Below are 27281 nucleotides of genomic sequence, written 5' to 3'. Positions count from 1 at the left end.
TTAGTTCTGCTTAAATGAGGATAGTATCCTTAGCCTTCTGCACCATTAATTTGTGTGCCAGTAGATACCACATATCCACACGTGCAGTCTAGACCCTATTTCTGGTATCCTGCAGGCATTCTTTTAATGCTGCCTGCAGGAACAGGGCTATTTTTTCCACTTAGCTTATCAATTCTCACACTAGGAAGAGAATCTATGAGTCTGAAGTAGTTCAGTTATTCACTGGCTATATGCATTAATTAATGAAAACTACAGTCTCTGACATGTACTATTTCTAGGTATTTGTCCCACCTCCAACCCAGGTAACAGTACTTTCTAAAATACCTTTAAAGGTACTTTCTAAAATACCCTGTGTGCTTACATTTAGTCATCAAATACGTATTTCTCCCATCTCCAACCCAGGTAACAGTACTTTCTAAAATACCTTTAAAGGTACTTTCTAAAATACCCTGTGTGCTTACATTTAGTCATCAAATACTTATGGAGAAAAAACCAAGCCATGGGGCTAATCATGTTTGGCTATGACTCTGTTTCAAGAAGTTGTGTCTACACAGTACAGAAAGGAGAGAAGAGCAAGATGGCTACAAAGTTGTCCTGTGCAGAGGTTTCATTTGGAGTTACCCATGAAAAGTAGGGAAGGGTTGAAACTTCTTCCTACCTTGTTTTCAGTTTACTAAAGCAGCTGGACTCTACAGAGTAGGAACAGAAGGCAACTTATTCTCTCTCACCATTTCCCTTTAAACAAGTTCTGACAATTCATTTTTCTCTTTCCCTGGATGAAATCTTGATCAGATCTCATAAATGACATTTCTGGTCATTCTCAGTATCAAATTTTCTCTGAAAAATGTTTGATCCAAATTAAATTTTATTCTAATTTCATAAGAAATTCTTCCTCCCACTATCCTAGCTCAAACCTAATTCAGGGTTGGAAGTCTCCAATAGGGAAAGGAAGTGATTTCCTCTCTTCCTAACTGCAGATGCTCCCTCATTCACTATGCTGCCACCTCTAGTTCTTCTAGTGTGGGTGAATTTAGTGTGTATGAGTGAGAAAGGAAAAGACTGAATAAAAGGGAGGAAAGGACAGTGAAGATCATTCACGCCACGGTTGTACACTGAAATCATAGCCCTTCCTCAGCTGCATACCTAAAGACTGGTTCTTTATCTTGTGGGGGTACTTGGAGATGCCCAGACAGGAACCTCCCGTCTGTTTCTTGACTCTAGGTATGCCTCCCCTGGCTCTACGTTCATCATTCTCCCCTCAAACCCTGGCTTCTGGCTATCCATACCACCAGATTCATCCTGTTAAGTTCACTCTCCCCTTCCAGGCCTGTTTATAGTATAAAAATAATCCACACTTAAATATATGCATCTAACATATATTATTTTTATATTTTTCTAACTGGTACACTGAATGGGTAAAACACCCAGGTACATTCAGTAAAGAATTTAATTTTTCTTCCATAGATGTCTTCAAATATGCCCTGCTGGATCTCCCTTCCCACCTTCTGAACAAGCCCTTAGACAAACCCCATAGCTCTTCAGTCACTTTCAGCTTAAAAAAAAAATCCCATTTCAATTCTTAGAACACATTCTTCTCCTTGGCCTCACCTTGCTCTTCTGCTCTGGTTTCCTTAAGGTAAGGTGGCAGAGAGGAAAGGGATGGAGGAAACAGGCAAAGTAATGATCAATGATGTTGTAATCTAGTTTTTAGAACTCTGGGTCATATCAAGTACCCAAATGCTGGCTTAGTGAGCATCTGAGGAATTTTCAGAGAACTACTTCCAGTTCCTTTGTCCCGTACCACTGCCTGGAACTAGCAGTGCATTTAACGGCTGACTTCTTGTAATTCTTACCCTCATCAATTAATACACAGTAGAATGCACAATGCCTCTTTTTGGAATTCCTCTTGGGTAGGGTCCTTTCAAGACACTTCAGGCCCATTTTCCACAGCATCTATTTTGGTCCACAGGAGCTCAGACATCTTTGTCACCCAAAACGTTTAAGCACAGCTGGCCCAATCACTGACTCTTCCCTCCTCACCCTGCTACTAGGCCTACTCCATCTGGCACCACAAAGGATTTCCCCATGAATGAAATGGCTGACGTTTGCCCCTTTCAGTATGAATTATTTTTTTAAACAAATGTATTAAAAAATACAGTATCCTAATATAATATAATTTACTTTTTAATTCATAGAATCCCTACCTTACATGGTATGTTAGCAGTTTTGACACAACTCTCTTTCTCAAGATACTTTCTGCCCTTGGATCCTCCTAACAGTACTTTCGTATTTTACTTCTTACCATTTTGGTCATTCTTTCTTATTCTCCTCCCCACTCCACCTTTAAAAAGTATTCTCAGGACTCTGTCCTTGGTCTTTCTCAATTCTACCTTAGGTAATCTCATTGCCGCAACTGTAAATCCCATGGCTTCAACTACCATCCACGTGTTAATGATTATGATTTTTTCCCTTTAGCCCAGCCTTTCATTCTATTCGCCTGCTTGACAACTTCACTTAGATGTTTTTATGGTATCTCAAACTTAAATCCCACTTGTTCTCTAGTATTCAGTATCTCAACAGATGGTCATATAAGTCACAGAATTGATCATAACATCTTTATCACCTCACTTCCTTAACCTCCATATACCATCATAGACGGAACATGGTTTTAAAATACAATTCTGATCTTACCACTCTCTATTTAAACCTTGTTAAATTCCCTTGAGAAAATTAGTAAACACCTTCTATTTTATCCATTCATCATGAATTCTTTATTCTGGATACTGACTTTCTCTGTACACAATTCTGATGACTATGGGAACAACCATATTATAATACAATCCATTTGCTGGGCTCTGGACACTTGATACAAGTTGTAACACACTTCGTTGGCTACAATGATTGGTCAAGAGATAAGCACCTAACACCCAACCTAAGCCTTTCTCCAGGGCTTATAGGGCTTGAACAGAAAGGGAGTTCACCAATCTCTTAGGGTTTTTAAACTACAAACTGTTACACATAAGAGTGGTAGGCAGTCATGTTTCCTGCCACACAGACCAGATAAAGTTAAGAAAGCTGGTGTACAGAATGAGAAATGTGGGTGGGAGAAAACTAAAGCCAGGAAGGCAAAAGTAAAAGATAAAATGAGTTCTGAGTTTTCCAGTCCCTAATTCTAGCCAATTCTGAAACCTGGTTATATGAATTACTCTAGTAACCTACAATAATGTCTTTTTGGCTAAAATGAATTTGTGTTAGGTTTTTCTCACTAGCAACCAAGAATTCCTAGTGACAAAAACCAAATAAAGAAAGAGACCAAAATATTAACCAACCCATAATGCCCTACATGATATCATCAGCCTAACATAGCATCTCTCTCAAATCCCCTCAACACAGTACACTGGCAAAATGGCATCCTTTAGTTGTTCATACACACAAAGCTGTTTTATTCCAGGGCCTCTTTTCCCTTCTCTTTTACTTAATGCAATATGACTTATCTTTCAAGTATCAGCTTAAATGTTATTGTGCTCAGAGTATCCCTGACTTTACCTTCAGAGCACAAAGACTGGATTCCAAATGTGTCTAGTTTCAACGACTAGCCTCCCCAAGTTAAGCGTATGCTCATATGCACAAAATAAGAAAATGCTTATAGTTATAGCAATTCTGATAAATCTCTTACCTCAAATGCCCATTCTTTTTCTTCTTCCCCATCCAGAAACAAACGTGTTTCTTTATAAACTTGGCCTATATCCAGGTTTAATGGGGATATATCAAATTCAAGCCGCTGCAATTCAAATCCTAATCCAACACCTATTGCTTTTATGAAGCTTTCTTTCAGTGCCTAAGATACAGACAGACATTTTCTCTTAGAGCTTTAGTAAATTGTTCATAAAATCTACTGTCCCCAAAACATATGGATTTTTAATTCTTTACTACTTTACAGCTATAAGCTATTTATTTTTACCCTTATAGTAGCATGGAAACAAACCAGTTGTGAGAACTTAAGACAAATCATTTAAGCTCCCTTTGCCTCCATTCCCTCATGTATAACATGTAATAATAGTAGTACCTTACTAGTGGGGTTGTTATGATAATTAACTAACTTATGAAGGGCTTACAATAATGTTTTCTGGCACATAATAAATATTATATGTTAAATAAGGTCTCATGTGTACGAGATCCTTTAAGACAGAAAACCTTATTTATAAATACTGATAAACTGTCTTGTTTTTAGCTTTAAGAGTATCTTCTAGTTGAGCATTAAATATATGTTAAATTTTCTTAAATGTCATTAGAATATAATAATGTGTACATAAAAATCATGAAGTTCCCAAGTAATGACTTATTTACTTCAAACACTGTATGAACTACAGGTTTACCACAGGACTTTTGCTCCTGTTTTTAGCAAAGATAATGGAATCAACACAGGGGCTTACTCTCAAAACTAGAAAGAAATTATACCCAATTCCTATAAAACATATCCAGCTGAGTCCATTCATCCTTAAAGCTTCTGATTGTTTCCCATTCTTTGTTGGTAAACTTTCTTTTCATAATATGAAAAAATTCTGGAATTGAACCACGACCTGTCAATTGAGGAAACAGAGAATTACCAAAATTATTAGACAGCGCATAAAAGAAAACTATAGTCCAACTTTACTTTTGAATACAGTCACAATAACCCTAAACAAAATATCAGCAAATCAAAATAAGCTGAGAGAAGGGTAGCTTAATAGAACAGTGAAATTCTGTGAATTATTAAATAATTAAGGAGAAAAAAACATATGGTTCTATATAGATGCTCACCAAAAATTTGATAAAATTTAGCAGCCAAGCTATTATAAATCTTAAATAACTAGGGGAAATTTCCTATATATGAGAGAATATCAGAAATCCAAAACAAGTACTCTTAAAATAGAGCAATAGTATGCTGGGGTTTAAAATTTTGCTTTGCCATTTCACAGGAAAATCAGGGAACAATTTCTTTACTATAATTTTGGGGGAACTGGTAGAAAGCTAAGGAGTGTTCTTTTATCCTAAGTTATTAACATGACTGGAAAGTTAATATACACTTACTTCCTTCACAATAACTGTTTTTAAACATGTTTTCTAATATGACTTTTCCAAACAAAAACAGATTTTAATTTCTGTTCTATTGGCTCATTTTTTAAAAAATCTCAAGTATATCCTTAGCTCCACTGTTCCATAGACAATAAAATTTTACATAGCATCCTAAAAATGAATAGAACTCAAAGGATCTGACTCCCAGAACTAAGACACAAATTAAAATATATGGTATGTCTTTCATATATTTTTTCAAAATATTATAATTATGTGTTTGTCTATCTTTACTACTAAACAGAAACCTTCTATCATCATTCACTTACTTATTGTACAAGTATGTAGAATGTGTACAAATACTATACCAATATGAATTGACCTAATGGTTAAAAACAAATCAGTCATGGTTCTTAGCCTCACACAATTACAGCCTAATTGGTCAATCAGAAAGTCTGGCAACAAGGTAGGTGAATCACAAATGTTTACTATATGAATAAATGTACATTAACTATTATGTGGTAAATTACTCCTAAATGCTCTATTGCCCTGTATCCTTAGTTCATGATTGCATTACTTCCAGTAAGCCTCTTGAAAGTAGTCCCTCTGCAGATTCTGTTAACATAGCTTGTCTACTCCGCAACTCCCATTTCTAAAATACTCAACTCCAAAATCTGACATTCCCAACTGGCTGCAACCATAGCATGTCTGGAAAGAAGAAATATGTCAATTCCCCTACTTAATGCTTTACTGGCATTTAACAACTAACTAACCCCATGAGGATTCAACATTTAGAACGACAACTATATCATTCACTCTAAAAATACCCAAGTGCTCGATGCCAGGAATATCATGATAATCAAAACAGACATGGGTCCTTATGTTCATAGAGAGTTTAAAGTTTCTCCTACAGTAACCAAGTACCTTTTCCATAGTTACCTCAAGGGTAGAAAATATTAAAAACGAGCTCTCCCACAAAATCGTCTACAATTCCCCCACCATCCCTACTTCAAAATGGTCAAAACAGTCTCCTCTTGTTTACCTAGGAAATATTTCTAATGACATTCCAGTGATATGTGGTTCTTCACTTCACTTCTTCACTTCCTTGTTTGTTTTCAAGTTCAACAGACTCATTTAATTAATCTGTCTACTCTTTAGTCCTCTACTATTCGTAAGAAAGATAACTTTACAATCCATTTTTATTAATCAACTAATGCTTATTGTTTGTATCTGTTCATATTAATGTTAAAAGGCTATTATTTCCTAAAAGCCCTGCAAAGCTGTAAAGTCATTTCACGCAATAGCACTGAAATATTAAACTGGGACCTTAGGAGTTCCAGGGCAGGGCAGGAGATTCTTACCCTTTTGGGTCTATGAACCCCCTTTGATAGTCTGGTGCTTATTCCTCAAGCCCCTTAAATAAAGACTGTCTTATTAAAATGCAATGCATCACTAGTACATACTGGCTTGACAGATAAAACACTAAAGAAAGTAAAGAAAGCAAGCTTGCAAAAGTTATAAAAGTAAATCTGGAGATTTTAAACACTGGGAGCACTATACCTACATAAATTGTAAACTGTTTCCTCTTGAATAGATTCGGGTACAAATAGTGTAAATAAGAACAATGAGAAGAACAGCTACCTTGGATTTTGGAAGACAGCATTATATATTTTGAGTGGAATTGTAGTTTTAACAGAATACTATCCAAAAAGCCTAAAATTTAAAAAGATATGCCTGTTGTCATCTATAGTGTCATTATGTTTGTTGGTTTCTTCAAGTTATAATTCCATAACCTTCAAGAAACCCCCTGATTTTTACATAAATATGATGGGGCAATCGAAGAAAAAATTTAAATATTCACACTAATTAAAAAAAACTCATTTAACATAAAAAGCAATCTAGCACAACCACTGGAAAAGAATCATAACTGATCATGTACAGCTTAAAAATATCCGATATGAGTGCGTTTTCATATACTTTTGAGAGCATCATATCCCACAAAATAAGAGATTGACAGCAACAGAAAAAGATGACTTTGTAAATATTCAGCCAAAGACAACAGCGCCACATTGTGGCATTATGGTGAAAATACACAGTGAATGAGTACTCTGTTAAGGACTTAGTTTATCTAGGAAATTGGAATTAAAAAAAAATCAGTAGGAAATACCAGAATAGTACGTTTGCCCCTCAAACTAGCTGAGACAGCACAATTATTAGACACATAAGTTGGCAAAGCCTCCTAATAATACCAACACATATTCATGTCTATTACAATATTTGATTTAATAGACATATAAGAACTTAAGTTAAAAAAAGATAAAGATAAAATAACTGAGAAACTTACATAGAACCACTAACCAGGTTTAGAAAAGCCAGATCCCTCATCTTATAGCTTAATCTTTAGGGAAAGCAGCACTAGATATTAACTAAGTGTTCTGCAATGATCAACTAACCAAGGTCACAGAGCAACTAGAAAGTTTATTAAACAGAGTAGTAACCTACAACAAAATAATTTATAGAGTTGAGCCTTGAACAAGGCGGGTTTGAACTGTGAGGGTCCATGTCTTCCAAAACTCATGCCCACACAGAAACTAAAAATGTGACCTTATTTGGAAATACAGTCTTTGCAGGTGCAATCAAATTAGGATGGATTAAGGTGGGTCCTATATCCAATGACTGGTGTCCTTATAAGGAGAAACATTTAGACACGAAGAGAGAATACAGGGAAAAAGGCAACATAACAATGAAGGTAGAAAGTAAACTGATATAGCTACAACTCAAGGAATGCCAAAGATTGCCAGGACACTAGGAAGAAGCAAAGAATTCTTTCCTGGAATCTACAGAGGTAACATGGCCCTGTCAACACTTTGACTTCTGGCCTTCAGAACTGTCAGAGAATAAATTTCTGTTTTTTTAAGACACCAAGTTTTTGGTACTTTGTTAGGAGCCCTAGGAAACTAATACATTCATGCACACAATTTAATTCATTTATACAGACACACTCATATACTCTTAGCTTTAGTGTTATACCCCTGGAGTCAAATGTTCAAATCCTGGCTCTAACACTTCTTTACTATTATTTATTTAACTTCACTATGGCTGTTTCTTAAGCTATAAAATAGGGAAAAAGAGCTGGATAGTTTAAGAAATAAACATATAAAGGGCCTGGAGCTATTAAGTACCAAATAAATGTTAGCTCTAAGGCTATTGTGGTAGTTGTTTTATATATATATCCTCTTTTGTGAAATGTTTTATCAAGTCTTTGTCCATTCATTACGTAAGTCTTTCTTTTTTTAATGTATTTTTTTTTTTTTTTTTTTTGCGGTACGTGGGCCTCTCACTGTTGTGGCTTCTCCCGTTGCTGAGCACAGGCTCCGGACGCGCAGGCTCGGCAGCCTTGGCTCACGGGCCCAGCCACTCCGCGGCATGTGGGATCTTCCCGGACCGGGGCACGAACCCGTGTCCCCTGCATCGGCAGGCGGACTCTCAACCACTGCGCCACCAGGGAAGCCCTAATGTATTTTTTAAAAATTAATTTATTATTTATTTTTGGCTGTGTTGGGTCTTTGTTGCTACGTGCCGGCTTTCTCTAGTTGATGTGCGCGGGCTTCTCATTGCAGTGGCTTCTCTTGTTGCGGAGCACGGGCTTCAGTAGTTGTGGCATGTGGGCTCTAGAGCACAGGCTCGGTAGTTGTGGCACACGGGCTTAGTTGCTCCGTGGCATGTGGGATCTTCCTGGACCAGGGCTCGAACCCATGTCCCCTGCATTGGCAGGCGGATTTTTAACCACTGTGCCCATTAGGTAAGTCTTAAGTGACTTTTCTATCAATACTTACAAGTATTTTAAATATTAACAATATTAACCTCTGTCTGTCTTATTTGCCCCAGTTTGCGAGAAGAGATTTAATATAAAATCAATTACATATGCTAACTTTGCCCGTTCTTCTTATCTTTGTAAGTTTAAAAGGCATCCTTCTTTCAGAAATCTGGCCAAATATACAATTCTATTGTGTTCTAGTAATTGTTATTAAAATTTAATTCTAATTAATTCTGTTGTACACTGTGTAACAAGGATCTAATGGCTTTCAGACAATTTTACTCATGAAAAAAAAAGTTGATGGGTTACAATCTTTCTTTTTGTTGGCTCTATAAATTACATCTAATATAGTGTTTCCCAAACGCTAATAGGTCTAACAATCACCTGAGAAATTGTCTGAATATAGAATCCTTGGTTGTATCTAAGAAATTCTAGTTGAAGAGGTCTGGGAGGGTTTCAATGAACCTGCATTTTTTTCAAGGAACCTGCATTTTTAACAGGCATCCTGGCTGATTTTAATATCCTGGCCACCATTTCAGAAACACCATTCTATACATATAACAGTAATAACTATCACAACCACCTTAGAGCTAACATTTACTTATTAAGTACTTAATAATTCCAGGCACTTTACATGTTTATTCCCAATCTAGCCAATGCTAGTGGTGGTATGACTGTTGAGCCATCAGTATGTAAAACATATACACACAAGTTTTAGGGGAATTAAAGATTTAAATGTTAAAAAAAAAAAAAGTGCAATTTTAGAACAAAATCTAGGAGACTCTATAACCTACAGTTGGAGTAAATCTTTTACCAACTTATTTTTTTTTTAAATGAGACAGAGTTCAGAATTTATCAAGGAAAAGTTAGATATATTAATTAAATAAAAGACAAAATTCATATGGCAAAAAATACAACCAAATTCAAAAGATAAACAAATAATAGAGTGGGAAAATAGTTGTAACAGATTTGGTCAATGAAGTGTCAATATCCATAATACATAAAGAGCTTTTATACATGGATTAGAAAAGATTAATAAGTAGTTCACAGAAGAGCAAATTCAAGTAGCTAACAAGCTACCCTAGTGATTAGTGTAATGCACCATTTAATAAATAATCTTTAACCGCTGAATTGAAATATTATGTATAAATACTGGGCACTAACCTTTAACCCTCCTAGCTGTCTATTCTTTTGCTAACACCACACTCTTTTGTTTACAATGCCTAATATAAAAAATTGTTAAGGCAAGTTCCCTCTCACTAAACTTTGTATACTCTTCTTAGATATCAGTTCCTTCACAAAAACTTTAAATTCATTTAACCCAGTTCCATGGAATTTTTCAGATTTTGTACTTGCAAATCCTTAAACAGGTATCAATAAAATCTAGTATTGAGAGGTCATATATTATAGAATGCAGTGTCTAAAAATATAGGCTTTGAGGTATGGGTTCAAATCCATGATATGCTACTTTTCAGCTTGGTTGCCTTGGGCAAATGTCTTAACATACTCCATAAAATAACAATAACTTATAACTTAGGCTTAAGAGGGTGAAATAAGATAATGCATAGAAGGCATTTAACACAGAGAAGTTGTTCAATAAATACTAGTTCTATGTTGTGATCCCACTCAAATCCTCTGCACAGTGGAAAAGACCCATCCTGTAACTTGGAAAGGGGGAAAACTACCTGCCAGTAAAGACCTGGTTTTCCAGCAAGTTCAGAGCACAAAGAGAAGTGTGACTTATTTAAGCTGCTTGCTGGCTGTAAATCTCCAAGTTAAAAAAAAACAAAAAACAAAAAACAACAGTTTGCACATCCTGCAAAATGCAGATCCAAAAAGAATGTAGATCACAAACAATAGTGGAATACAGATCTTCCTTGACTTACGATAAGGTTACGTCCCGATAAACGCATTACTCAGTTGAAAATAGTTTAGGTCAAAAATGCATTTAATACCCCTAACCTATGGAACATCACAGCTTAGGCTAGCTTACTTTAAATGTGCTCAGAGCACTTACATTAGCCTACAGGTGGGCAAAATCATCTAACACAAAGACTATTTTATAATAAAGTGTTGAATACCTCATGAAATGTACTGAATACTGTACTGAAAGTGAAAAACAGAATGGTTGTACTAGTTGTTTTACCCTCGTGATTGTGTGGCTGACTGGGAGCTATGGCTCACTGCTGCTGCCCAGCATTATGAGTATGGAATGGCATATGGCTAGCACAGGAAAATGTCAAAATTCAAAATTCAAAGTATGGCTTCTACTGAATTGCTTTTAAACCATCATAAAGTTGAAAAATTTTAAGTTGGACACTATAGACTGTAGCAGCAACAAAGTTGGAAACCGAATCTGATGGATGCAAATGCAGGAGAGAAGAAGCTAGGGAGATAAATGCAGGGTGAGGAAGAAGACTCGAAGGAAGAACTATTTTAAATCACAACTCACTGATGAGAACAGTTTATATTCCAACTAGAATCTGATATGAATATCATTTTTCACTGTAGTTGCATAACCACTTTTTAATTTTTCAACAAATTTTAGGAATATTTTGTGTGAAACTGAGAACTCCTATTATTTGTACATTCAATAAATATTTACTGAGCACCTGCTATGTGCTAGACATGCTGCTAAGTACTAGGTATACTGTGGCAAAAACAAAACAAGCATAGCTCCTGAACTTATTTAATGAAGGAGAACAGATAATAATCAAATAGCTAAGTTATAATTACAAATGAGAAAGGCCATGAAGGAAAACAAGATCAGGTGGTCAGGAAAGTCCTTTCTGAGGAGGTACTGGTACTGGCTACTTCTCATCCTTCATGTCTAAGGTACTCACGAAAGAGTGGGGAGAAGAACAGGCAGAGCGATCAGCTTTTCTGAAATGACCTGAACAGGAAAAAGTCTACTACATTCAAGGTAATAAAAGATGAGTATGGACAGAAAATAGTGAGCAGAGAGCAGCTAAAAATGCAAATGGAGAGATAAATGAGAATAAGACGATAAAATCATGTTAAAGGGACTGAATTTTATTATGAACCAACCTAAAAGTTTTAAGAAAATTGCTTTAAGGAAATTTTTAAAGACCACTCTAACTCTGTACCAAGAATGTACTGAGAGAGAACAGAAGTGAAGAGGGGGAACCAAACAGGAAGCTATTAAAATAGTGCTATAAATAGTATGGTGGAAAGAGACAACAAATAGGCTCTACCATAGCTACCATATAATATCACCACTTACTTTATACTTACTGTACGTAATTTACATAACAACTGTTCAAGAGGAGTAGTTCTATGATACAGTCATTTCAAAGTTATTAAATTAGTATTAAATCTCAAAATATTGAGTCATTTTGTCCTGCCAATTAATATCCAGCAAAGTTTATAACAAAAATGTGAACTTGAAAGTATAAACCTGTGGGGAAAAATATTTTCAGTCTTTTCCCAAATTTTAATAATTTTTATACTGTATCTCTTATCTTGCCTTGTAAACATGGGAACCAAACTGAACAATTCATACTTTTATACTTTATACAATCCTTACTTTTATACTTCTAACTGCAAAAGCCTTTAGTGGTAGATAAAAATTAGAAAATGAAGGAAAAACAACCAATATTTCTCAATTGGGTACAGCAAATTATAAAGATGACCCACAAAACACCTCACCCCACTCCTGACCACAGGGTTGGGATTGTATTGCACTGGCAATTTATCTATACTAGGGCCCCCAATATCTTATAATCCCTCTTCTCTGGATATCCATTAAACAATTATTTACTGAGTGCCAAGTATGCACCAGTTACTTCTGTATAAGTTTCCTCTCTCCATTAAGTAGAGAATAACGTGGTGGTTACAATAGGGTCCTTCTAGCATCTGGCTAGAAGGGAGAAACCCAAAACTTCTTACATCCATCAATATATTCTCTCCTGCCCTGCCATAGCAGCAATGGGAGAACTGGGAGATGGCGGGAAATGATCTGCACCTAGCAGAAATGTCTAATGTGATAAGGAAAGACTCCACAAGTTCCTACATGATGTTGACCTGCAGACAAAATGGGAGTAATAGAACTGAGTCTTACAATATACTCACGATGTCCCCAAAGTCTAACTCCATCTTGAGAGTTGATAATCTAATAACAATGCCCGAAACAAAGTACAATACTTCCCTTGCTCCTATACTGTTTTACCCTCCACCATTTAGCAACTCTTGGAAACCTTCCCTGCTCAATTTCCTCACTTACTCTGATAAGCAGAGCATTTCAAATGAATCGCCAGTGAAGTAAACCAGTGTCTACTTTCCTGAGAAATGATGCTGTGTCCATTAATCTTTCAGACACTAGTGACACAGTAACAATACTAATGGCAACTGGAAAACAGCTCTTCCCCAATGCATTACTGGATATATCAATAGCTTTTTGGCAATGAAAGAGCCAAATAGGAAAAGGCCTGGATACTGTGATTAGTCAAACAAGAGCAATGAAAAAAGATGGTGGATAAAAAAAGTCTAATAAAATATAATTAACAGAATCTTCACTTTTTGCTCAATTACCTTCCTATCATTTATTAAGTTTCAATTAGTACTTACTTGTTTATCTGGTATTGACCATAAGCCAACATTGCCCATTAAGCCAACTGTAATTAAATCTGTGTCTCACAGGCATTATTTCTAAGCAGATATCAACCTGATGAGCCAACCATTACTGTGTAATTGTACTGACTGCATTCTAAGGAGCAATGGTCTCTCCAATAATTTCTGATTTTTAGGGAAAGGTCACATAAGGACCACAGAAAGCTATGAAGTTTATGGGCTCATTTGCATGCTCACTCTGAATCCTCTGTAACAGTGGTTCGTTGATAAGGTTCACAATAAGCCTTCTATGACCCTGCAAAAAACCAGATCCTCTCTCAGAAAAATGTACCTGTGCATACAAAATGTAGCAAACAATTTCAGGAGGTTAAAAAAAAAATGACTTGATGCTTATCCAGGGTCAAGAACCCCTGCTATCATTAGTATAGCCTCCTTCTGAACAAAGTTAAGAATAGAGGTTTAATAGATTTATGAGCAGGTCAGAGAAAAAGCTGTTGGTGGGAAAATTCAAAGCAAAGACACTGACAATAAAGATGAGAGAGGAGATTCACAGCAATACCCTGAGGCCTAACTACTGCAGCACAAAGTGCTTATTCATTCATTTGACAAATATTTATTGCACATTATTTTGAACTAGGTAGGGTGCCAGACGTGATAGCAGATATAGCTACTATCAGAAGTAGCTAACATAGTTCCTGCTCTCATACAGCTTGTAAGGACCAGTGGGAAGAAAATCAACATCCTGAAAAATAATTATAAAATGAAATATATTATTGGAATGAAGGAAATATACTTTATGAGAGCCTAGAACAAAAGAACCTGGCTTAGATTGAAGGTCCACAAAGGCTTCCCTAAAGTAAGACTAAAGTGAAAGCTAACCAGTAAATAATTTACCTATGCAGAAATGGGGGTGGGGGTAAAGTTATTACAAATATTCCAGTCCAAGGGAAACATAAGCAAAGATCCTGTGGTAGACACAGTGTGGAGATTAGGGAACTGCACTATGAAATTAGGAAAATGTTGGTTCTCTTATTTTAACAGCTTTCTTCTTATCCTGTTACTTATCTTCTGATAAAAATGATAGTATGCTGTGTCCCACCCACCCCATAATATACGTAAGGCACTTAGGAAAATGCCATGGCACACAGTAAGTGCACACTAATGTTAGTGATGATGAAAGTTATAGAGTAGTTGAGAGAACTTGTGTTCTAGTAAAATTACCTAGGTATAGTCAACACCACAATAAATGTTAGCAGTTCCTACAGCCACCAATTACAAATTTCTAAGGCAAAATATAAACAACTTAAAATATTTTAATAATTGCTTGCTCTTCATTTCCATTTATATAAATGTGCTACAAAGAGCTATATTTAGATACAGTACAAATACATGTTATCTCTACTTAAGGACTACAATATACTTTACCACTGAGATTATTCTTTTTTAAACAAACCAACAACTAATTGGTTAATTCTGGGAAAGACTTAAATGAAACCAAGTTCTTACAATACATATAATTACTATTTTTTTAATAGAATGATACTCAAAATTGACTCCCTGTTGAGTTCAATTTGATTGAACATCTACTACTTAAATAAAAAATATTGAGCTATGGAAAAACTGTTCTTTAGAAAATTTAACAGTCTTTGAGAATAGTTTCAAATTTAGTCTTACTTAACAAGCTGAGGTATAATTCAAAAAGAAAACCTTTGTTTTCACTTTGCCTCTAGGCAAAGTATTATACGAATCCCCAGTAACGAAGAATCTATCTTTTATGTAGAAGTCTGTTAACATTCAAGAAAATATATAGTAAACAAAGGATGTTGGGGCCCTCAAGCCAACAGCCACCCCCAACTGTGCACCCTGAGGGGATTCAGGATGGAGAAAAGCAGGATACTGGCCCTAGACAGTTAAGGTGCATATCAAAGGAATAATTTCAGTAAGCCCAAACTCTTGCATCTTCCCATACATAGAAAAGTGCTAAATTCATTAATGAAATGTTTGGTTTTCTTTAATTAACAGTAATCTTTTTATGTTCTGACTACCGGGTTTTTGTTGCAAAAAACTCCTATATATCCTGGTTCCTCCCTTATCTCTTTGGAGCAGTCTCTCAGAGCTATTTGAGAGGCTGCTTCCCGGACTTGAGTCCTCAGAAAGTCTGCAGAATAATTCTCAAGTTTTGGGTTGTGCATTTTTTTCAGTCGACAATACCCTGCTCTCTCAGATATACTACCCTTGAGTACGAGCACATTTTTCCTAAACTTAAATATCTACATCTCCTTGTCTGATATTATTCAACAGGTAAGAACTAAGAGAAGACACTTAATAACTCTTGTACTACAAAAATGCAACATTACCTGGAAAACTAGTCTTCATTATATCAATTCCAACTTGTAGCTCAGACTCCGCAGCAAGTACAGCATAGTCTCCTTGATGAGAGATGTTAAAGTTGAAATTGGGGTAAGGATTCAATGAGTCTTTCGCAAGGATTGGTTTTCCTTTTGCAGTTCTTTGCAAACGAATATTATTCCAAGGTATATTCAATTTCTCTGCAACTAATTTCCTCATCATCAGACGACCAGCCTGTTAATAAAACATTTGTTAAGTATTGATGTCTGTACTAAAGATTTAGGTAACACTGCCTATAACATACAAAGTCTATTTTTGTGGTTTCTAAAATATTCATTTCTTAAAGCTTTTAAAAAGTACCTAAGTATTAAATACCTGCTTTAAGATTTAAGAAATGCTTATGAAGACAGACAACTTAAAGTCCCTCTTTAGCAATTCCCTCCCTCCCCTTAACAAGTAACCAACCAATGTTATCAAGTATTCATCCCTTCAGTCTTTTCTCTAAGTACCCAAAATATGTTCATTTGCTTTTACTATCTATCCATTTATATGAAATCCTACTATATGTACTATTCTACCATGTATAATCTTTTAAATTTCTAAGTGTTGGGGATTATTTTATGTTTGTATATAACCATCTGGCCTGTGCATTTCATACTATCAAGGTACCACAACTTGACTATCCCCTATTGTTGGATATTTTAGGCTGGCTCTAGTTTTACTATTATAAAAAAAATTCCCCATTGAGCAACCTTGTTGTACTTACATCTCTGTGCATATGTGCATGTATTTCTAGATCATATATACTTATCACTGGGCTCAACAATTAGCAATGCATGACCTATCTTTTTTCACATATACCCCATCCACTCTCTCCCTCCATTAATTATTAAGAAAGAAATGGGGCTTCCCTGGTGGCACAGTGGTTGAGAATCTACCTGCCAACGCAGAGGACACGGGTTCGAGCCCTGGTCTGGGAAGATCCCACATGCCACAGAGTAACTTAAGCCTGTGTGCCACAAATACTGAGCCAGCGCTCTAGAGCCCACGAGCCACTACTACTGAACCCACGTGCCACAACTACTGAAGCCCGCGCACCTAGAGCCTGTGCTCTGCACCAACAGAAGCCACTGCAATGAGAAGCCCGCACACGGCAATGAAGAGTAGCCCCCCCACCCCACCCCCCGCCGCAACTAGAGAAAGCCCGTGTGCAGCAACGAAGACCCAACGCGGCCAAAAAGAAATAAATTAAATAAATTTTAAAAATATATGTATATTTTAAAAAAGAAATGACTAAAATCACACAAAAATACCTAAGGGTATAACAAGGCATATAATATTTTGAAAAATCTTCCAAGTTTTTTTCCCTTCAGTTCTAAACAATGACTTTTAAATACTGCACGAGTTTGAATTTGACAATTTCTTACAAATTACAGAAAGTATAAAAATATTCACCAATATGCCTTCAAAAATCAATCAGCCCACATTTCAAAAGAAAAAGTGCTTTGACAGAGGAACATTTTCAAGGTAACAGTCTTTGATGGTAATTAGAAGCTGTTTCAAACTGCGCTATATACACAGAAGTTGTTTTGAAACCCGTTTCCATTTGTTGCTAAAAATACGTAAGTAAAATAAACAATTATATCTAAAGTACTGTTTCCCAAACTATTTAGTCAGAAAGGTATGCCTAGGACTGCATCCTTCCTTGACTTAAGTTTCCCTGGTAAAAGGAGGCTGGACTCTTCCAGTTCCACGGCGTGCAAGGCTAAAGTAAATCATAACTGTCAATATTTCTTAGGGCCTATCACGTGCAGGAGAATGGTAGGATACTTAACAGGCTAAGAATGTGCTATGGGCCCAAGCAAGGAAAAATAAATTTTGATAACTTAAAAATAAGAAAAAAAAACATTGTGGGTAAAAAGAACTACTTTGTAGGCCTTCTCAACACCTATTTTAGGGTTTAGCACGATCTCTATTTTCAATTACAACGGGGGAGGGGCTAATATTTACAGCGGACGAGGCCTCCGAGGAGACTACAAAGACGGTGGAGACCAGGCCGCGCGCACACACGGTAGAGTCAGCAGCACCTACCACTCTCGCCCTGGGGCGGCCACAAACTGGCGCCGACGCTAGCGTGGGAGGGGGGAGTCTCTACAGCCCGGCCCACCATCCCCAACATCTGCTTCCTCGGCCCTCAATACGAAAGACCTGTAGTACCAAAGCTGCCTTAGCGTCGCGTGCAAAGACGAACTGGCCAATGCGCTCCTTCTCCTCGGGCTGGATCGATCGCACCGCGAGCAGCCATTCGGCTCGGCTCGGCAGCCAAGCGCCACAGGAAAAGGCCCAGCGCACGCCCTCCATTGCTGGCACCAAGCAGAATCGCTTAGCGGGGAAAACCATACACTGAAAACCTCACCGCCACCTCGGGCTTGATGGCGCGGACGCTAAAAGTGCCCCACCCACTTCCTCCCGGCGCTCGGGCGGAGGGGGCGGAGCGTCGCGCTACGTCAACTGCACGTTGCTCACCGAGAGCCCTCACTTCCACGCCGCCTACTCTGCCACCTCCTCCCCCGGGAGCGGAAGTGGAGACCCTCCTCTGCGCTTTGCGGCAACGCGTGACCGTCACGTGGGGCGGGGCTTCGGAGGCGAGCGAAGGGAGGGACAAAGGCCAAGAGCGTATAGAACGCCACTCACACTTGGAGAAGAGATAACGGGACAGAGGTGCAAGCCAATCGCAATCAGGCCTGTGGAGGCAGAGACTGGGGTGGAGACTTCGGAGACTGCAGTTCCAGGTGGGTGATTTCTGAGCTGTGAGAGAGGAGTGGGATGGTAGCGTCTTATTCCTGGGGACCAGGATCGGCCCCTATTAACCACAGAGAAGAGAATTTTCTTGGCTTAGGCTACCAGTGCCGCTCCTTCGTGTTCCAGGGCGGGAGAGGTTTCTGTGGCAGGAAGGGGACTGCATGGTGCCCCCAAGAGTTGTGTTTCCCGCGGCCCTGAGTTGCCTTCCTCCCCTGTCCCCTTAGGCCGAAACTCATCTAGACACTCCAACCCTAGCAGCCCTCCCTGAAACCTGCCTTCTAAGGCTGGGGCAAAGACTCTGCATTGCCTCCAGTGTAGGGCGCGGACCCTGCCTGAATCCAAGGCTGCTACCAAGCAGCTAACTGTGTTGAGGCCATAAAGTGACCCAGGTGCGGTTTTTGTGGCTGCCAAGCCTGGGCCAGAGCCCTAGGGAGAAAACTGAGGATTCTGTTGTTGAGGCACCGGTGGGTGGTCCCATTGTTATCAGAGGTCTTTGCTCTGAAAGCAACAGAACCAAGTTGCATAATTTCAGGAGCCCTTCATAATTAACTCTGTGCCTTTGATCAGTTATTTGCTTGTGATCAAAGATCCTTGCGGTTTTGGTCCAGGGAAAAGTTGATCTGTGTAGATGAATTTAAATGCCTAACTTTGTGGTAGATTAAATGCGACACTGGGATTCAGCCGACTCCCTTCTTCCTTTGGCTGCCAGGGAATGTCAACTAAAAGCCAGCAGTAGTAATTAACAGTTACTTGCGGCTTATTTCCATCCTCTTTAAGATAGGTTTTATTCTGTTTTCATCTATATTTGTTTCTGTTAACTTTTCGTGATATCATCATTCCCCTCCAATCATTTGCAAGTAAATGAGATCTTGAACATACACAAACACAAATCCTCAAAGGGCTGTAAAATGAAGTACTGGCTTCATACATCAGTTTAGCTAATACTATGTGTCAGGTGCTATATCTGCTTACAATCTGGCAAAGAAGATAAGACATGTACAAAAAGCTACAGTAAGATAAAATGTAAAGATATGTAAAGTATAAAGTACTGTTACCCATACCAGCAATGATTTTAAGTCATTTGTCCACTTTTAACTTTATGTATCTAAGCACCATATTAACACTTTTCCATTCTTGTCTTTTTGAACTATTACAATTTTGGTATATTTACTTTTCTATTTCTAAAAACACTTCTATGTCCATTATATCCCATGCTCGTCTATGCAGTAATTTTTACCGTTGGAGAAACAGATGAGAAAGATAATTTGTGGAATTATTTAAACTCAGGTTTAGGAACGTATGGTCCACTCTTTTACCTTTCAGCTAAGCTTTGTGTATTCAATCTATAGAGCCTAATAAAGGTAGGTAATGTAGTGGTTTTTTGTACTTGTTTTCTCAGAATGTTCTCTTCTCCTCCCATCAGCACATTCCTTGTTCCTCTTTGTCATTCAGGACTCAGCTCAAATGTCATACGAAAGAGAATGTCTCCACAGACACGTATAAAAAGCTCACTCTTCCCACTCCCTATCCCCCAGCCCTGAGCCTAGTACCCTAGTGGACACTCTTTATAGGTTTGTTTAATCCCATTCCCTATCTACTTTTTAAATTCTTACTTGTCCATCAGGGCTTAGCTCAAGCCTTACTTTTCCTAAAGGACTACTACAGAGTACTTAAAAAAATATATATATTGTCTATATAATTAATTTGGCAATTAATCTAGTACTGCCTTATTGGCCTGAATTATTTATATGTGTGTTATCTTGCAAATTAGAATGTAACTGCCCGAGGGGAAGTTCATGTGTACCTTGCCTTTTACAAATAGTATACTTCAGCAAATGTTTTTGATGAACTTTTAGAATAGATTTTACTCTTCATGAGCTAATACTGATATTTATATTCTGTCTGCTTCCTTCCCTTTTTTCTTAAGGCAGTATAAAGTGTGCAGTTAATAGCTTGCCTAACTATATTCAGTAAACCCAAAAATGTATTATAGTATTTTTTATTGCATTGGTTAGGGGGAAAAAGGACTAAAGTGATAGCTCAGCAAGCTTGTAGTAGTCATCTTACCAGATCCTGATCTGTGGCTTCTTAGGATTCTGAGAGACTTGTGTTCCAGTTTCAGTTCTATCACCAATTATCTATGTGACTTTGGGTAAATCACATAACCTCTCCCAGGTATCAGTTTCAATGGAAAAGCATTAAATTAGATCATCTCTAAGATTTGGTGATTTTTTTAGGTAATGTTCATTAGCTTTTTATTCTATTGCAAAACCTTGATTTCCCCTTTTCCTTTAATTCCTGTATCTGTTCTATCGCAAAGTTTTATTGGTTCTACTACTAAAATAGAGCTAAAATCTATTTCCCTCCATCTCCAGTCTCTAGTCTAAACCACCATATTTCTCACCTGAAATACTGATTAGTTTTCTATCTTGCTCAAGAAAGGGAAACATTCTCTTGCTATGTCTGTCCTCCATGCCATAAGCACTCCTGAAACAACCTGTCTTCAGAGCTAAGTCTAGAAGTCCATGCTCTTAATCACAGTGCTATAGGCCTCCTTAATTAGACTGAGAAGGAGATAAGAAACTTGAAAAGTGTTGTGGCACAGAAAAGAATGGGGAACTAGTTAACAGTGTGAATACTTCTGAGAGGTTAATAAGATGAGGGGAGTGAAGTTAGCATTTGACTACAAGATGGTAGTGTGGTGACATAGATATGAGCAATTTTATTTATTTTATTTTCATTTTTCTTTGATTATTTTATTCATTTATTTTATTGAAGTATAGTTGATTTATAAAGTTTCAGGTGTACAGCAAAGTGATTCAGTTATATATATATTATATATATAATATAATATATATATAATATATATATAATATATATATAATATAAAAATATATACTATATATGTTATATAAATATATATAAATATATGTGTATATATAATATATAAATTATATAAATGTACATAAATTATATATAAATTGTATGTATAATATATATGAATATAATAAATATATATAATAAATAATATATTTATATAAATATACAAATAAATATATATAAATTTTATATAATATATAATATATATATATAATATATATATATTCTTTTCCAAACAAGACATTGAATACAACTCCCTGTGCTATATGGTAAGTCCTTGTTGTTTATTGTATATATAGCAGTATGTATATTTTAATCCCAAATTATCAATTTATCTCTCCCCCCTTTCCCTTTTGGTAACCATCAGTTTGTTTTCCATGTCTGTGAGCCTATTTCTGTTTTTTAAATAAGTTCATTTATATCATTTTTTAGATTCCACATATAAGTGATATCATATGATATTTATCTTTCTGTGTCTGACTTACTTCACTTAGATGATAATCTCTAGGTCCATCCATGTTGCTGCAAATGGCATTATTTCATTCTTTTTTATGGCTGAGTAATATTCCATTATATATACATACACACACACACACACACACACACACACACTACATCTTCTTTATCCATTCATCTGCCAATGGACAGTTAGGTTGCTTCCATGTCTTGGCTATTGTAAATAGTGCTGCTGTGAACATAAGGGTGCATGTATCTCTTCTTTTTTTTTTTTTTTTTTTGTGGTACACAGGCCTCTCACTGCTGTGGCCTCTTCCATTGCAGAGCACAGGCTCCGGATGCGCAGGCTCAGCAGCCATGGCTTGCGGGCCTAGCCGCTCTGCAGCATGTGGGATCCTCCCAGACCAGGGCATGAACCCGTGTACCCTGCATCGGCAGGTGGACTCTCAACCACTGAGCCACCAGGGAAACCCCTGTATCTCTTCTAATTAGAGTTTTTGTCTTTCCTGGATATATGCCCAGGAGTGGGATCATATGGTGATTCTATTTTTAGTGTTTTAAGGAACCTTCACACCGTTCTCCATAGTGGCTGCACCAGTTTAGGTTGCCACCAACAGTATAGAAGGATTCCCTTTTCTCCACACCCTCTCTAGCATTTATTATTTGTAGATTTTTTGATGATGGCCATTCTGACAGGTGTTTTGATTTGCATTTCTCTAATAACTAGCAATGTTGAACATCTTTTCATGTGCCTATTGGCTATCTATATGTCTTCCTTGGGGAAATGTCTATTTAGGTTTTCTGCCCATCTTATGTTTGTTTTTTTTTTTGATATTGTGTTGTATAAGCTGTTTGTATATTTTGGAAATTAAGCCCTTGTTTGTTTGCATCATTTACAAATATTTTCTCCCATTCTGTAGGTTGTCTTTTTGGTTTTTTTTAATGGTTTCTTTTGCTGTGCAAAAGCTTTTAAGTTTAATTAGATCCCATTTGTTTATTTTTGCTTCTGTTTCCATTACTCTATGGGAGAGATCCAAAAAAATATTTCTGTGAATTATGTCAAAGAGTGTTCTGCCTATGTTTTCCTCTAGGAGTTTTACATTTAGGTATCTGGTTTTACATTTAGGTCTTTAATCCATTTTGAGTTTATTTTTGCATATCGTGTTAGAGAATGTTCTAATTTTATTCTTTTACATGTAGCTGTACAGTTTTCTTAGCACCACTTATTGAAGAGACTGTCTTTTCTCCACTGTGTATTCTTGCCTCCTTCATCGTAGATTGATTGACTGTAAGTGTATGGGTTTATTTCTGGGCTTTCTAACCTGTCTCATTTATCTATGTGTCTGTTTTTGTGCCAGTACAATACTGTTTTGATTACTGTAGCTTTGTAATAGAGTCTGAAGTCAGGGAGCGTGATTCCTCCAGCCCTGTTCTTCTTTCTCAAGATTGTTTTGGCTATTTGGGGTCTTTTGTATTCCATGCAAATTTAAAAAAATTTTGTTCCAGTGATATGAGCAACTTGAATAGAGTGAAAAAGAGGAACTTGATTGTAGTGGGTTGCGATGATAACTGGTGGCAAAGTTACTGCAGACAGTTCTTTAAAGAAGTTTTTCTGGGAGTAAAGAAATAGGATGGTAGCTAGAGGAGGGTAAAAGATCAAAGGATAGATTTTTGTTTGATATTTGTTTAAAGATGGGAGATACTAAAATTTGTACATTGATCGAAAATGTTCAATAGAGTGATAGAAATTGTGGATATAGGAGTTTGTGTGTTCACCACTCTAAAGTGTACTCCAGAGTGGAGGACCTTGTCTCTATTGTTTTTGACTGTATGCCCAATATCTGGAATAGTGCTTACTACAATAATAGTTACTTCATAAATTTTCTATTATTTGTTGAATAAATGAATGACTTGGACTCTATTTATCTTACCTTCTCTCAATTCATCATTCACACATCAGCCAGAAAAAAATAAATCTAATCATGTCGCTGTCTAGTTCAGTCTTCCATAATTCCAGTTGCACTTAGAACAAAATTCCAGTTCCTTGTGGCCTATAGGATCCTGCATGAGGTAGCACCAGCCTTCTGTAACCCTATCTCCCCAACATTCTTGCTCTCATTAACTATACTCCAGCAATGCTGGCCTTAGTTCATATCCTAAAACTGAAGGACCCTTTCCCATTCTAGGGCTTTATACATGATTTCTCTCACCAACCCCTTACCTTGTCATTATTCGGGTGTCAGCTTAAATGACACCTTCTCAGAAAGGCTCTTCCTAATATTGTAGTGGATGAGAGCATGGGCTCTGGAGCCAGAGTGCCTGGGTTTACATCCCATCTCCTTGCTTACTTGCTATCTATTATTATCTTTAGGGTTTTGTTCCAAGATACTGAAAACCCATTCTTCACATTTTAATTCACATACACATGTAATGACAAATATGTCATGATTGCTGCCTGTCAAAAGTGATTGTAAGGTATCTATTTATCAATTTCAGATATCTTAAGCCTCATTTTCCCTGTATATAAAATAGGGACAATAGTATTATCTATTTTATAGTAGTTGTTTTGAAAATTAAAGAGTGTGTAAAGCATGTGGTACAGAGCCTGGCACAGAGTAAGCACTACGTAAGTGTTCACTGTTAACATTGTCATTATCTGAAGTTGAATACCACCCGCTGTTCATTTTTATATCTATTTCCCAGTTGTTTCTTCACAGTATTTATTGCAGTTTATAATTTGACAGTCTTCTTTTCTAGATACTAAACATCAGGAAAGGAGGGATCATGTCTGCCTTTATTCTCCATGCTCTCTCTAGTGCCTAATACAGTACCTGGTATATAGTTAGCACTCTGTAATAAATATTGAATAGAATAGGCCAGCAAAATGCTCTATGTTGAAACATCAGTGACCAAACTAATATCAGTGGAAGGCCCAATGAAATCAAAGCCCACATCAGTCACAGCACAACTTTAGTTTAATATTCCACTTCTATCAAGTTGCATATGCTCTTTTTCTTCTTTTTTTTTTGTTTTTGCGGTACGCGGGCCTCTCACTGTTGTGGCCTCTCCCGTTGCAGAGCACAGGCTCTGGACGCGCAGGCTCAGTGGCCATGGCTCACGGGCCCAGCCGCTCCGCGGCATGTGGGATCTTCCCGGACCGGGGCACAAACCCGTGTCCCCTGCATTGGCAGGTAGACTCTCAACCACTGCGCCACTAGGGAAGCCCTGCATATGCTCTTCTGTCGTTACTTAATATCAAAGGCTTGGTTCTTAGACTTGATTCTTGTACTTTTATTGAATAATTTTTTAAATCAAATTTTAATGGAACACATTAAAAGTAAAAACAAGAGAATAGTTTTGAAAATTGATTCAATGTTTTCGGCAGGAAGGTATTTCGTTGAAGCTGAGATGCATTCTTATAAAATACAAGACTGTTTTTTGTGCTACTAAGAAAGAAGAAAAGTGCCATTTAAACTATGACACAGCTTTCCATGACTTGGAATTTTTCGTACTTATGGAAAGCCCTTTTAAAAAAAATCATATCAACCTTGTACACACATTAAAAAAAAGTAAGCAAAATCAATTAGCTGAGATGCTCACATTCAGAATCTAACTCTTCTAATTCACCTTCGCCTCAGCATCTCAGTGTCCATGTTTTTCTACATAATGTTGTTCTCTGTTATCAGGAGCATTAATGATGTATCATTTCTTAAATGAGTGTCCATTTTTATCTTTAGGGTTTTCTTCAAAGACACTGATACACATCCTTCATATTTTGATGCACATACATATGTAATGACAAATATGAGTGTTATTTAACTAAAGTGATTATAAGATACCTATCTGTCAATTTCAGATATGTTAAGTGTGAAAGAATGTCTTAAAATTAGTGAAATATAATGTTGAATTTACAGAATATTTTGGAGGAAAAAAATTGCCTTACAGATATTTTACCAAGATTTAAGAATTGTTTAACAATTAATAATGTTATTGTCAAAGTATATGTTATTACTGATTTTAAACATTAATATTTTATATACCATTTGACAACGTTAGTTTAACATCAGTATCATTTAAGCATCACAACAGTACAATGTAATTGGCGTGTCCACTTTGCAGATGAGGAAGCCAAAGCCTTAAAGAGCCTCAATAGGGGTCACTACTAAGTGATGGATCATGTAAGACCCTGTTCCTTCAGCTCTCAATCCCAGGTTCTTTGCCATTTGCAAAATATATAAGTACAGACTTACTCAAACCTAATTTAAGAAATGAAAGCTTCAGCTTCTTGGATTTGTCATTCTGTGTAGAGTATACATGGCAGGCTTTATCTTTTAACAACATTTATAAAAGTGAATAGCTGTGTATGATCCTAATATATTTGAGAATACTTGAAAATTTCTAGTAAAGTTTGCTTTTTGTGACTATCTTTGTAGAAGTAAGAATTTCTTTATACTTATATCATTGTGTTTAATTCTTATTCATGAACAGTGAGACTGAATAATTGACTTAATTCAACACAGATCCAAATTACATTCATATTTTTAATGACAATGAACTTAATATAAAAAATTTGTGGTTGAGTTTTTTAAGTTGATGTTCTCAAGACCTATGCCACTATGAAGAAATATAGTTTTTATCCTTTTGAAAGTCTCAGGTTTGGATACCTTTTAGCTGTTTTGTTTTACATTCAACTTATTTTTAAAAACTGAGGAACCACCAAAAATAAAAGGAAATTTTCTTTGAATGTTCTAAGTGTTTTGAACAAGAACAAAACTGTAATGTCAAAGTAGTTTCTGATTTGAATTTATATATCATTGTCTTTTTCTTTTAATTTTTATTTTGAAATAATTACAGATATACAGGAAGTTACAAAAATAGTACAGAGAGATCACATGTATCCTTCACCCAATGTCCCCAGTGGTTATATCTTACATAATTATTGTCCAAATTCAAAACCAGGAATTTAACATTGATACAGTGTGTGTATAGTTCCATGTCATTTTATCACCTGTGTAGAGTACTGTAACTGTTGCCATAGTCAAGTCTCCTTTGTGCATATCCACCTCCCCCAACCCCCCACAACAAAGTCCTTAATCCCTGGAAACCACTACTTGCTTTTTCATGCCTATAATTTTGTCATTTCAAGAATATTATAGAAATGGAATCAAACAATATGTGACCTTTTGAGATTGAGTTTTTTCACTCATGATAATGTCCTTGTAATCCATCCAAGCTGTTGTGTATATAGTAGTTTGTTCCTTTTTAATGGTGAGTTATACTTCATGGTAAGAATGTTCCACAGTCTGTATACTCATTCATTTATTGAGCAACATTT

General features: G+C 36.6%; 2 protein-coding genes across 3 annotated transcripts in view; one reads left to right on the top strand and one right to left on the bottom strand.

Annotated features, from left to right (window-relative positions):
• AASDHPPT (aminoadipate-semialdehyde dehydrogenase-phosphopantetheinyl transferase) overlaps positions 1-18312 on the bottom strand; it is a 31426-nt gene extending 13114 nt beyond the window's left edge. Inside the window, exons 1-4 of the mRNA XM_030835981.3 lie at positions 18026-18312; positions 15817-16042; positions 4459-4580; positions 3677-3838 (exon numbers count right to left, since the gene is read on the bottom strand). Of these exons, the coding sequence (XP_030691841.1) occupies positions 3677-3838; positions 4459-4580; positions 15817-16042; positions 18026-18208 (693 nt within the window). The 5' untranslated portion in view covers positions 18209-18312. The remainder of the gene's footprint in view (positions 1-3676; positions 3839-4458; positions 4581-15816; positions 16043-18025) is intronic.
• Positions 18313-18345: 33 nt separating this feature from the next.
• KBTBD3 (kelch repeat and BTB domain containing 3) overlaps positions 18346-27281 on the top strand; it is a 58944-nt gene continuing 50008 nt past the window's right edge. Inside the window, exon 1 of one of the 2 annotated variants that reach the window (XM_030835959.3) lies at positions 18346-18600. The gene's annotated coding sequence lies outside the window, so the exon portion shown is untranslated. The remainder of the gene's footprint in view (positions 18601-27281) is intronic. The other variant, XM_030835964.3, reaches the window with a different exon arrangement.

This window comes from Globicephala melas, chromosome 8, assembly GCF_963455315.2.
Source record: "Globicephala melas chromosome 8, mGloMel1.2, whole genome shotgun sequence".
NCBI classification, from domain to species: domain Eukaryota; kingdom Metazoa; phylum Chordata; class Mammalia; order Artiodactyla; family Delphinidae; genus Globicephala; species Globicephala melas.
This window is presented reverse-complemented; position numbering and strand designations above follow the sequence as displayed.